The 12,278-nt window shown below is 40.0% G+C and overlaps 1 protein-coding gene across 1 annotated transcript; it reads right to left on the bottom strand.

Moving 5' to 3' along the window:
- Positions 1–2,269: 2,269 nt before the first annotated feature.
- Positions 2,270–9,008, bottom strand: cldn10a (claudin 10a). The gene is made up of 6 exons (XM_072379527.1): positions 8,928–9,008; positions 6,225–6,732; positions 5,223–5,384; positions 5,045–5,126; positions 4,847–4,944; positions 2,270–2,986 (listed from the first exon to the last, which is right to left on the bottom strand). The coding sequence occupies exons 2-6, from the start codon at positions 6,442–6,444 to the stop codon at positions 2,859–2,861; spliced, it is 690 nt and encodes a 229-aa protein (XP_072235628.1). The 5' UTR covers positions 6,445–6,732; positions 8,928–9,008; the 3' UTR covers positions 2,270–2,858.
- Positions 9,009–12,278: the final 3,270 nt, after the last annotated feature.

The following is a 12,278-nucleotide window of genomic DNA, read 5'->3' as shown; positions in this document are numbered from 1 at the left end:
TAACATTCAGTTTGGTATAAAAGTGAGGATGAGAATGTGTCTCAGGGTGTTCACATGAATTAACTGGATAATCTCCCTTTAACCTGTTTAATTTGTGTTAATGACATGACATCAGCAGCGAATGAGAGGCCTGCATTTCTGTGTCTATGGCCGCAACATCATGTGCAAACCTATATTGTTCCCAAATGATGTGCCCTAAACATTATAAAGAACCAAACCCCTCAAGCCGGTCAATACTGTTATTGTAATTTTAAGCGAAAGACCTTGAATTCATTGCTGTGAAATCTGGTGGACCACTAAATTCATTTGTCCGTTACTAAGGCAGAGGGTGTCTGCTTCACAAGACAGGGGCCTCATAAATGAGGGCTTAAGGAACCACAAATAAGGCTTCAGTCTAAGAATAAAGTGCTCTGTTGGGGAAAAACAAACAAACTATGCGATATTTCTATTCTAGATATATATATATTACGGGATGTTCCTAATTTTTTTTTGCAATCTTACAAAGGTGGAAGAAGGCAGTCCTAGAAAGCTGATGTGTCAGTCAAAAGACAAATCTCTTCCATCCATCCAGCCATCATCTGCCGCTCCTCCAGGGATCGGGTCACTGGGGCAGCGGCTTGAGCAGAGATACCCAGACGTCCCTGTCCCACTTCCTCCAGCTCTTCCCAAAGCCAGCAAAGAGAAATTGTCTCTCCAACGTGTCCTGGGTCTTCCCCGGTGTCTCCTCCCAGACAAATCCCAATTTGAAATAACATTTTTTTAAAACTCCAAGGTCCCTCAAGGTAGTACTGGAAGCCAAGGTGATTCCATATAGATTAACTACAGTACCTTTCTGAGGCACTCAGTTTTGTCTGAATTTAAAAGCAGAAAAATCAGTCATCTTGGTCTGAAGTCCTTAAGAGATGCTTGTAGTATAACCAAGTCATTTATTTCTGGCTTATTTGACGCATGTTGCTATGTGTCGTCTGTGTAGCAATCGAAATGTATGCCTTGCTGTCTAATAATATTACTTAATGGTACATACAAAATTAAACATTTCGGTCCAAGCACAGAACCTTGTGGAACTCCATGGCCAACTCTAATGGATGTGGAAGCTTCCTCAGGTGCATAAACTGGAATCTCTCAGATAAATATAACTTAAACCAACTTAATATGGTTCTCCTAATCCCAATTACATTTGGAAGACTCTGTAATAGAAAGTTATCATTGATCACATCAAATCCTTGCCATTCAATTTAATGTGAAGTGATGAGCCTTGTTCGGCTCTTTCCCGACAAAGTTCAGCTCCTTTTGATCTGAGCGTTCCACCTCCCTACAGTTTTGAGTCCTTAACAGCATAACAATGTGGACGCAGCCATTATACATTCTCAACTCAGCTATTTAGCATACTGACATTAGTATTCAGCTCAAAAGCAAGAGTTTTGTTGTTGTCGCTGATTTTATATGATCTTATATCCTACCCTGGGGTACATCTCAACACCAGGTCAAGCCTAGGTAGTTAATAGAGTTATCTACCACCAGATGAGAGTCATAAATGCTGTAGTAATGAGAAAGTCAAGTACATTTCATGTGTTTTGTTTAACTTGTGGTATGTTGATCAAGTTGTTTCTCCCAGAAGCACACCAGAGGCAGTTTATACATAGTTTGCTATTCTTGTGTGTGCAGCTAGATCCCTGCAATGTTTGAGGGAAATTGAGGGAATTTTATTTGTTTCTTTCTATGTAAACAACATTTTGTTCATTGTCATTTGTTTTGAAAATGTCTCAATGACCAAAAAGTTTAAGCTAAAGCTAAATGGTCTTTTTAGCGTATCATATATTATGCTGACTGACAGTAATGTGCTTGTTTACAGATATAAGGCAGTGGAAAGAACAGGGCTACTGCCCTCTGCCAGCTGGTTCGAATATCCAACCTCTGGGCCAAGAGTTTTTGCCTCGTGTAGCTTGGGGTTCTTATTGATAATAATTCCAAGGTGGGGACTGATGGCTGATAGGAAGGGAAATCTCCGGTCGGGCTGCCAGATCTTCTCAACCATCTCTGGGGTCAGATGTGACCTGACGGCTCCTGGAGGTCTGACAAGTCCAGACTGGGAAATGTATTTGTATGATTTTACTTGAGAAGATTTACCCAATGTAATTCTGAACTTATTTTCCAAATGAAAACATAAACTGCAAGTACACTTTCAAACTACACACAACAGAAATAAATGAATTCAATTGTTTTTATTTCTAGTCACTGGTCACATTTTAATGTTTTTGATGAGACAAACTCAGAAGGAACTAATTTCATGGAGACAGAACTCAGAAAATAGTTAAACAGTGAATCTACAGAACCATCTTACACATATAAGCTCTTGCAGTGAGCCCCCAATATTGGGCATACTTGCACTTATTGTAACAGTCTCTATTTGTGATGTAAAATGTACATCTATGTAGATTCCTTCGAATGACATTGTCCGGTTGGTCTTTGACTTGCAATTTGAGATATAATGTGTGTCAGTGTGCGACTGTCAGGAAAGACCGGCTTGTTGAAGGTGACCGGAGAGTTTTAATCTTGTTTTGTGCCAAATCAAATTTCCTGCCTGGACAGAAAAACAAGCTTATCTTTTATGAGTTAGTGACAGAAACGGCCCAATAAGCAGCCATATTTACAGGGGAACTTGGCCCCTTATAAAGCCATTGAAATATGTAAACAGTCACACAAATGATATTCTTCAACTATCATTTTTATATATTTGAAGCATGTGAGTTCAACAGAGTAAATGCTGATCTTGGCTTCGACTGCTGAAATACTTTCTGATCACAAAATATCATGAAAAGTTCCACAATCAGCTCATGAAAGAAAAAAAGAGTCCAACTTTACACATATGCGTTTCTTCCAAACTGCCTGATCGGTTCTCGTGACTCCTTGTGCAGGCTGTTGGCTGTCTTGCTTTGTCTGTTGCGTGTCGCCACAAACGTTGTCCCTCCGGTGTAGGAGTACACACCTCTGCAAAAACAGGAACAACAAATGGCAGTTTTTATCTATAAATGCTTAATACAGCACGCTGAACAATATGAAACATAACAGTGGTTCAACCTATGGAAGCAAACTTAATTAGTTTAAAGATATAAGGACTTTTCTGTCTTTGTTTCTGGCAGTATTTACAATATGACTAAACTCTGCAGCCGTGTCTGCCAGGCTGAATCATTCACACGTTTATGCTCACAATAGCATGCTTGCATACTGGCAGTGGCAACAGATGCGATGCGGAGAAGAAGCTCAAAGCGAGAGGTCTGTGAAGGTTGATGTGGACTGTGGAAAAGCACCACTCAAAAGTGTTTCAGGTTGGCCTCGAGCAGTCTGGAGTGGTGGTTTCAGTCTGTATCATATTCAGTGAACCAAGACGGTCACCATGAGGAGAGGCCACAGAGGACGCTTTTACTGTAGACACAAAATTACATGACTAATGTTTTCAAGCAATCAGCCACAGAAGCCAAAGCCAAAAGTCTATCTCCCAGAGAAAACATTGCATTCATTTATTTTAAATTAAATATTTTAGATTAAATATTTTAGATGAAATAATTCATTCATTCATTCATACATTCATGTTTCATTGCCAACAAACTTAAAGCAATCAGGTGAAGAACACCCCACCCACAGTCAAACATAGGAGGCTCTATCATGCTGTGGGATTTTTTTGCTGACTTTAATACTTGAGGCAAAGACTGTCCAGAATGATGATAAAACCAAGATATTACTAAGGCATTTTAACGCCATACGTCAAGACAAGTTTTGAGGCGAGAATACACTAAAGTTGGTTCATTTGCGTTTACCTATGAAAAGTATTTTACAACCACAATTCCAAAAAAAAGCTCAGGTGCAGGCAGAACCGATGTATTAATTATAACTGAAAATACAAAACGAAAATAAATGGCTTATCTTGAGCCACGATTGTCCGAGATATAAGTCAACGCGCAGCATCCCGACTTTTCTTAGATCGGAGTTGCACATTCTGTATTTAAAAGTGAAGAGTGCCAATAATTCTGATAATAAATGATGTGTTTGAAATGTTTATATTTGATAAGAATGCCAGTAATTAGGTAAATTAACTTGAAAGAGACACTCGAAGACATTTAATAGAATTTATTACATGAGATTTTATAGTACTTCCTAGATTACTGGTCACACATTTAATGGCAATTCACATATTAGTTCTTCAGATGTATTCACAACTATAATGTCACAACTCAGGGTATTAGGGAAATCAGTTTAGTTGAGAGTTTAGAATTTATCAATGTGTGTACAAAGTACTATGGCGGTCCATCCAGTAGAGGAAGACATTTCAGTCTCATGAAAAGGCACAGACAGACCAGATTACAGAAACACTCAGACTGAACCCTATTTCAGTAACACATTGTGTGGCTGACAATGAGACAATGAGACTTCTTTAAAATGTCAACCTAAAGTATCTCCACAAAGCCATTACTCATTCTGCTAAAAGTTTTTAAATATTCACTCTCTTCACAGGCTAGGAATATTCTTTAGTGGGGCAGATTTATCACATATGAGACAGAGAGAGAGAGAGGAGGCTGTCTTTTCTTTGCCCGTCTGATTTAACACTTCCCTACCACTGCCCTCAGTCAAGGTGACTGTAACAAAGAAAACATTCAGCCGGAGAACCTCATCAAAATAAGCACCCAAGCCTGTGGGTTCAGCAATTATGATACAAGATGTTGAGACTATTAACTCTCCAATCCAGTTAAAGTAATTATAGAAATTGCAAAGATTCAGTTTGGAGCCCAATGCAGTTTATCAAAATCAAATTTCCACAAAGCCTCATAAAACCGAGCAACTTGCCTGCTACTGAAGCTATCAGAGAGTGAAAGACAAAAGACAAGTCCTCCTAAGACGCACAGCACAGATCCAGACCAGCCAATGAAGAGAGCTGCTCCAAGCTCAAACCTGCAGGAGACAGGGGAAAAAACCCCATAGACATGAGGTGTGCAGTTATTTTTACCTAAATGTACTTTTAAACAATTGTCTTTTGGTCTGGAATGCATACTTCTGTGCAACAAAGAGGGGGTCAAAGAAGTCAGTCGTAATCCTGTGTGCATATATGGAACATGCAATCATGCAACAGATGCCTGTGGAGAGAAATGAGCGGATTTACACTCCAAATAAAGGAACTAAAGTCACATCATTTAAGTTAATATTCATATGTCGAAATGAAAGGAATTTACCACTGAGAATGAAGTGGAAGCCCGACAGGACAGTAAAACGAGCCTTGGTGGTCTCCGAACCTCCTATTTTGGTGCATTTCATTCCCACCAAGGCCAGAATGGCGCCAAAGAAACCCAGACACACCGAAGCAATCATCAGTCCTCGACACACCTGAATATAGGCTTTAATATTGAAACAAAGAGGAGGTTAGATAGCATTAGATTATCTTGTTTTCAGTGGTCCTCTGATAATATAGACTCCTCATCAGTGTCTTGAGAAATCCTGTATTTCCATTACATTTTACATGTTGACAGATATTAATGATTCTCGAAGGCATTTTTTTTTTAACATATTTTCCTTTTTGTACAAATTTCGACACCAGCCAGATGGCAAAAGTCAGCTAATAGCTAGTAGCAGCATCTAAACAGCCAGATATAATTTGTCAGGAGTTAATGGGAACGAAAACATAGGTGGGCATTGGACTTTTGCTCAATGCGTAAATAAGTAGCATTTCCTAACTTTGAAGTTGTTCCTGTTGGTTTAAATGGGAAAAAATATTATTGCAGGTTTTGAGCAGTGAAGGAGGTGAAAAAATCCAACATTACACAAGAAGGTCCAGGGTTAAAATCAGACGTTAGGTGAATAAGAAGTGACGCCGTCTCAACTATTACTAACATTTAATGGGAAGTTACTTGTGACCTCTGTATGCCTGTATGACTTTCTGAGATTGCGTCATTAAGACACAGGAGGTTGGATTGGTTAGCTCCTTCACTGAAATGTGGCTCAGGTGGCCATTAGCGTTAAATGTGGTGGTTGTTTGTGGCCTTAGACCACAGTCAGAGAGGGAAATATCAAGTTCCAAATGCATCTTTTTTTAACAATGGTGCTCATTCATCAGATATATTCCTCAGACATTTGTGTAAAAACCATCATTGCTCTGTCTGTGCTCTGTGATTTCATTCATAAAACTGTAATCGACCGTGTTAATGCTCTGACAACAAAAACCACAATCATTCACTCACCATCCAGAGCAAGCATCGATGGAAAATCCTTGCAGTTGGACACGCCGGTGGAATCAGTCACACATGTTTTCCACAGATTGGACCAGAAAGTTGCTGTGGTGATGACCGTGCCATCCACAGATGACACCTTCCAGTAGTCTGTTGGCAGCGTGGACGACACCAAGATCCAGCCGGAGATGGTCAAAACAAAGGCGACAATCTCTGTTGCCATGTTACCCATTTTTCTCTCCGGGCTTGAGTTTTCAATTGGAAAGAAATATTTCCCACAGGAGTTTCTGAGAAGGTGGGAGGGCCGTCCGGGACAGGTACGTCAGCGTTGGCAGTTCTGCTAAGTTTTGCTTCTGCTTCACCTGTTCAGTCTTTGTTCAAGCACATTTGCCTGAGAGTCTGAGAGTCACTTCTTTAAAATGTTGTTGTATTTCGTGTTTTGGAGTGTTGGTAAATGAGGGGCTTCGGAGCACACAGAAGCCATTATTCCACACCATGTGCGTAGGGTCTACAAGGGGACCTGCAAGAAAAGGAGGGCTTTAACTCAAAGAATCTGAAATGTCTTTGACTGGGAAAAGGCACATATGAGGAGCGGGGATGTGATAGATTATATAGTGGAGAACATAAATGAATGTAGTGGCCTTGGTTTATCTGAAGAATTAACACCTTATCACCAAGCTGACCAACCAAAGTTTCTTTCAAGATCTGAATGTAGTTTGCCTGAGCAACCAGATGGACTATGGCATTATAGCTCCCTCTAGTGGCAGAAAGGACAAATGTGTTTCTTTTCCCTTCACTGAGTCAACATCAGTGCAGGTGATTAGATAATCTAAAGTAACCCTGTGACGTGAACTCAGCTTCTCCTTCATTAACACCTCACGGTGACAGAGTTTAATCTTAACTCACGTATTCATATAGATGTGGACATGTTGAAATATTCAGGTGAACTGCAGGAGAATTTCATTGACCTTAAGTTCAGTGCTTGAGTAAATATGTTTAGGCTACTTTTGAAAGCCTGCTGTCCTAACTTTACTACTATTTCAATCATTTAATCACCTCTTATTGTGTTCACACTCTCCAAAAAGCAGAAAGGCATGATTAGTCTCTTACTTTTGTGAGTGAATATCTGGGGAAAAAAGATCACCATGCAAAAGTTTGGGCAAACTGGGAGTTCAGAACCAGGAAATGCCAGGTGATGCACATATTAAAGCAGTATTGATGCAGGAAGGTTTAAAGAAGAGATGTTTTAGGGTAGCTGTTGCCTGTTTCCTCATTTTGAAAGTACAGGAACGGCATGGTTTTTTTGTCCAGTTGTGGAAGACCAAGAAAACATCATGTTCTTCAACATCTAAACTACTTGGGCAGGGTGAAATTGGTTTTATATTCGACATTGGCCAATTTGTCCGGCGTAGTAACTGTAATAGCGTCACGAAAACCGCACCAATCACCCTCAAGATGGTATCATTTTGTACAGAAAACTAAGACTAAAATTTCACAGGCTTTATCAACTCATCAGAAGTGGTTTGGTGTCGATATATATAAAAACAAGAGAGCTATTACAAAATAAAAGCCTTACATATAGCTTAACCTGATGCACTGATTACTTATGACTTTTTGAAAAAGAAATTTAAAGGTGTTCCTTGATAATAAAGGGTGTGGAAACTACACAATGAGTTCATGAACACATCAGAAGTGGTTTGGTGTCGATATCTATAAAAACAAGAGAGCTATTACAAAATAAAAGCCTTACATATCACTGAATCATACACACTGATTACTTATGACTTTTTAAAAAAATAAAAGGTGTTCCTTGATAATAAAGGGTGTGGAAACTACACAATGAGTTAATCAGAAGTGAGTTTGGTGTTGATATGTAAAAAAAATTAAAGTCTAAAATATGAATGAAATATGCACACTGACCACATATTCTGCCTAAAAAAATGTCTTCCTGGGAATTAAGTGGTTGTGAAAGTTTTATAGTGAGTTCCCAAACACATCAGAAGTGGTTGCATGTTCATTACATGAGTTTCCAGTGAGTTGTTAAAAATTGCAACAAAAAAAAAATTGTTGCACTTTTTCGATGGTCCCTTTGCGCTCTGCCTGCAGTAAGGCACTAAGACGTATATTCAGCGCGGTTACTTTTCTCTTTCGCCAGACTTCGTTATTTTTGTGAGTTGATAAAGCCTGTGAAATTTTAGTCTTAGTTTTCTGCACAAAATGATACCATCTTGTGGGTGATTGGTGCGGTTTTCGTGACGCTATTACAGTTACTGCGCCGGAAAATTGGCAAATGTCGAATATAAAACGAATTTCACCCCGCCACGAAGAAGAGCTGACCTCACAACACCCGAAAAGAAGCTGAAGATAGAGCACGACCTCAACAACCGATTAATGACCCAAAACGCCCTGCAAAATCCACGGCTTCGCGAAGAGATCAAAGCTGAAGGTTTTGTCGTGACCCTCAGATTTTTCTGGCCAAAACGTCATCCTGGATCCCAAAGAGCAATACGCGCAAAATGGCCCGAAAAATCTCCCAGACCTAGAAGCCTGGGCGTGCGTTTCAAGAAGAGGGCCCTTAAAGAGTGGAAACAGAAAAGGGGATCTTACACCAGACATTAAAGACTTAGTTTCATGCCTTTTGGAAAACAGATTATCTTTTACTCGCCCAGTATTCCGAGCGGCACCAGCATTTCCAAGCAGTGTTCTGTTCCTTACTTTGTACTTTTCATGTCTCTTTTATGAGCGCCGGTGTCACGCGTGGCGGTTGGTCTTTAACAACAGAGTTGAACTTTGAGCAGGGCAGGAGTGGAGTGTGTGTGTGTGTGTGTGTGTAGGGGGGGGGGGGGGGGGGGGGGTCGAGCAGATAGGAAGCGTGACCGGAGAAAGTGCAAAAAAAGCAACCCTGAACTTTACAAGCGAGAGTAAATACGCGTTGATAGATTACAAAGATATTCGGTCCTCTGGGGGAAGTGACACACCGATCCAAGTGCCAAATGTTAAGAATTCTTCTAATCCTGAACTGAAAAGCGGTCAACAGTTGTGCAGTTGTGTGTTGCTCTGATTTATTGAGCAGTTCCAAGCAAGGATTAGATCTAATCTGTGTTTGTAGAGGAAGAAAGATTGTTCCTAGGCCATATAATTACCAGAAGCATTTTCAGACTCTCCTTATTGTTCTGTGGTTGCCCTGTTTAATACTGATCCCTGGACAGTGTTGGCTGGGGGGTCATAAAACCAGCACGGGCACCGAGTTCCCATCAGAAGAATTCCAGGAAAACTAAGCCCAGGTGTTTTACTGTCAGTGAATAATAAAAGGAAGAAGCGGGGAGCTATGGCACGAAATCTCTTGGGGAGCTGAAGCCTCCGTGGTGCGTTTCCAGGGCTGCTGTTGCCGGGATATGTCAGAATGTCACCTCTCCTGATCCTGTAAACCAGCTAATGAGAGGGAAGCAGGTGGAACAGGTTGTTATCTATGTCAACCTGCTGATGAACTGGATCATCTGATAATCCTCACTTTTCTGCTGGCTGCAAAAAAAAAAAAAAATCCTTGATTGTTAATTACAGAAGCAGGAGCGAGAAAACATATTACAGGAAAAAGGATGGTAGGGAAGCCCAGTAAACAGCTTTGAGTTGATCATTAAAGCATCATTGTGACAACGCATCTATTTGGATTTAGACTCACAGGTAAATGATGTAAATCAGCATACAAAAGAATCCCACGCGTTCCCACACGCTTAATCTGTATAAATCCAAAATTCCTCCTGCATTTCCTTACGATTAGGTGATTCCTCTGCAAAAATATTTAAATATTTAAGGGGGAAAAAGACTTTTATTCCTCTGCAGTAAACATTAGTGGCTAATAAATTCAGATTTGTATCAGTAATAACTTCTGCTACTGTCCTGTGGTGTGTTTCTTAAAGAAAATTCACTCTCTGCTGTCACTTCTGCACCACACACAGACATTTGTATTACACAATATTTTTGTGTGTGTATATACAGAATGCACAAATTTCCCGAGCCTTCCCTTGTTTCTTTCTATTTTATTTATTTTTTTGCTACATCTGTAAACCTGAATGGAAATACACAGCATATGAGGCATTAACAGTGTTTAGGATATAACGTAATATAACAGAGTTTCTTGACATCCACCCTTTCCTGGAGACCATTTCTGATGAGGCTTCAGTGAACAGAAGATGGATCATCTCTCAGGTCCTGTGTCAGGGCTTTTTTCACAGATGCAGCTACCAAATGGGAAAAAGTGGTGCGTTTAGGGACAGAATGCTGAGAGATTTTTTTTTTATGTTTGAATGATTCATAGGTCAGTGTTGAGTGGCTTAACAAACAAACAGAAAAAAAATAAAAAAAACTTTAAACACAAGTAGATGAGTGAAAAAGCAACTAATGTCTAAGTCTGAGTCCGTGTAATATTCAATTTGTAATTATACGTTTGAGCGGGTTTGTTGTTTTCTTTCTTGCTCGTCTCTTCCCTGCATAAGAGAACAGAACCTGAGAGGAATAAAGCAGGCATATTACAGGCATATTACACAGCCATGAGAGCATGGGAAAAAGAGTCCTGATCTGCAGATGAATGTTACTGGGTTCACTTCAGCCGCCTAAATAATCTCCTGCTGGCTTTTCTCCTTTGGCCTTTCTCCCAGCCAGTGCTAGCCAAACATCGACAGGGGGAAATCGTGAGAGGTTTAGGGCCACAACCACTGTGCTCTGTTATCATTAGATTGACAGTGTTGGTTTATTAGTTTACTTTGGCTGCACGTGAGTGGGTTTCATGAAAAAGTTTCCATGAAAAGTGTAATTTGAGTAGGAAGACGAAGGGAATGCCATGCTGGGAGGAAAGAATTGAGGTGTTTTTTTGTTGGTGTCTGCTTTCACCTTTTTTTTTTTTGTTAGTGTCAGTACAGGAAACACCTATAGAGAGTCGGGGGGCATCTCTCATCCACTGCCTGCTGTTTATTTATAGGACATCCCCTTTTGTGTGTACAGCACATGTCTGCTCTGTAAGGGAGCAGAAAGCATGTAAACAGAACTCATTTTCCACTGAAAGTTATGATTAGAAAACTCTGGGCCGCTTCAAATTAGGTCTTTCTTATCAGCGTCGGCACACTTTTTTATCCCTTCACAAACTGAGACACATTTTCACCTTGTTTTGACAAAAGTCGGTCAGTGAGAACGCATGACTGTGCCAGATCAGAGCCATGTGTGTCAAGTAAACACAGATGGACAGCAATAAGGAACTTAATTTGTAGATATGACAAGCAGATTCCCGCAAATGACCTACAGGAAATGAGTCTGAGTTGTTGTAAGCGTGGAATACTTGGAAAAGTGTGAAATGTTAAAGTTTAATCTTGATTGATAGCTGTGATTTATTTAATGACACATTGATAAAACTTTAAGTTTCTGTAACAACTTCTTACCAACATCATATATCGTAAAAACACTTTTATTGATAACTCAAATGAAACTTACTGACCCTAATGCATCTTATAGTAAAGTGCGATGGTTTGATTATATTGGTAGGTTTTGTTAAAAATTAAAAAGAATATGTTTAAGTATATTGAGGCTATAAATAAGAGCAAATAATGAGCCTTTTTGCTCATTTCTAAAACGTTTCATGTGATTATTGTACAACATTCGGCATATGAACAGTATCTGAAAGTGATGATCTTGAAAAATGGGAAAAGATCCAGCAAAGCGCTGACACAGGACCTGAGAGATGCATCTGGAGACTCAGCTGGCCCATCTATGGTCCATTTCTGTTCACTGAAGCCTCATCAGAAATGGTCTCCATGAAAGGGTGGCTGTCAATAAGCCATTCTTAGGGAAGGGGAACAGGGAGAAAGGCTGAGCTATGCCAAATGGCACAATAAGTGGACATATAATCAGTGGCAACAGGTCTTATGGAGGGATGAATCCTCCCCAGAGCCCGGACCTCAACATTACTGAAGCGGTGTGGGAGCATCTTGACAGAGAATGGAACAAAAGGCAGCCGACATCTAAATAAGAGATTGGGGATGTCCTTCAAGAAGCCTGGAGAACTATTCCTGAGAACTA

The sequence above is a fragment of the Leuresthes tenuis genome, unplaced genomic scaffold (assembly GCF_036924035.1).
Source record: "Leuresthes tenuis unplaced genomic scaffold, fLeuTen1.0.hap1 SCAF_1, whole genome shotgun sequence".
NCBI classification, from domain to species: domain Eukaryota; kingdom Metazoa; phylum Chordata; class Actinopteri; order Atheriniformes; family Atherinopsidae; genus Leuresthes; species Leuresthes tenuis.
This window is presented reverse-complemented; position numbering and strand designations above follow the sequence as displayed.

Coding starts and splice junctions, on each gene's coding strand:
- cldn10a (XM_072379527.1), bottom strand. CDS start 6,444: ATGGGTAACATGGCAACAGAGATTGTCGCCTTTGTTTTGACCATCTCC. Junction 5,385..6,224: donor ATCGATGCTTGCTCTGGATG/GTGAGTGAATGA, acceptor TCAATATTAAAG/CCTATATTCAGGTGTGTCGA. Junction 2,987..4,846: donor TTCACTCTCTGATAGCTTCA/GTAGCAGGCAAG, acceptor GTTTTTGCAGAG/GTGTGTACTCCTACACCGGA.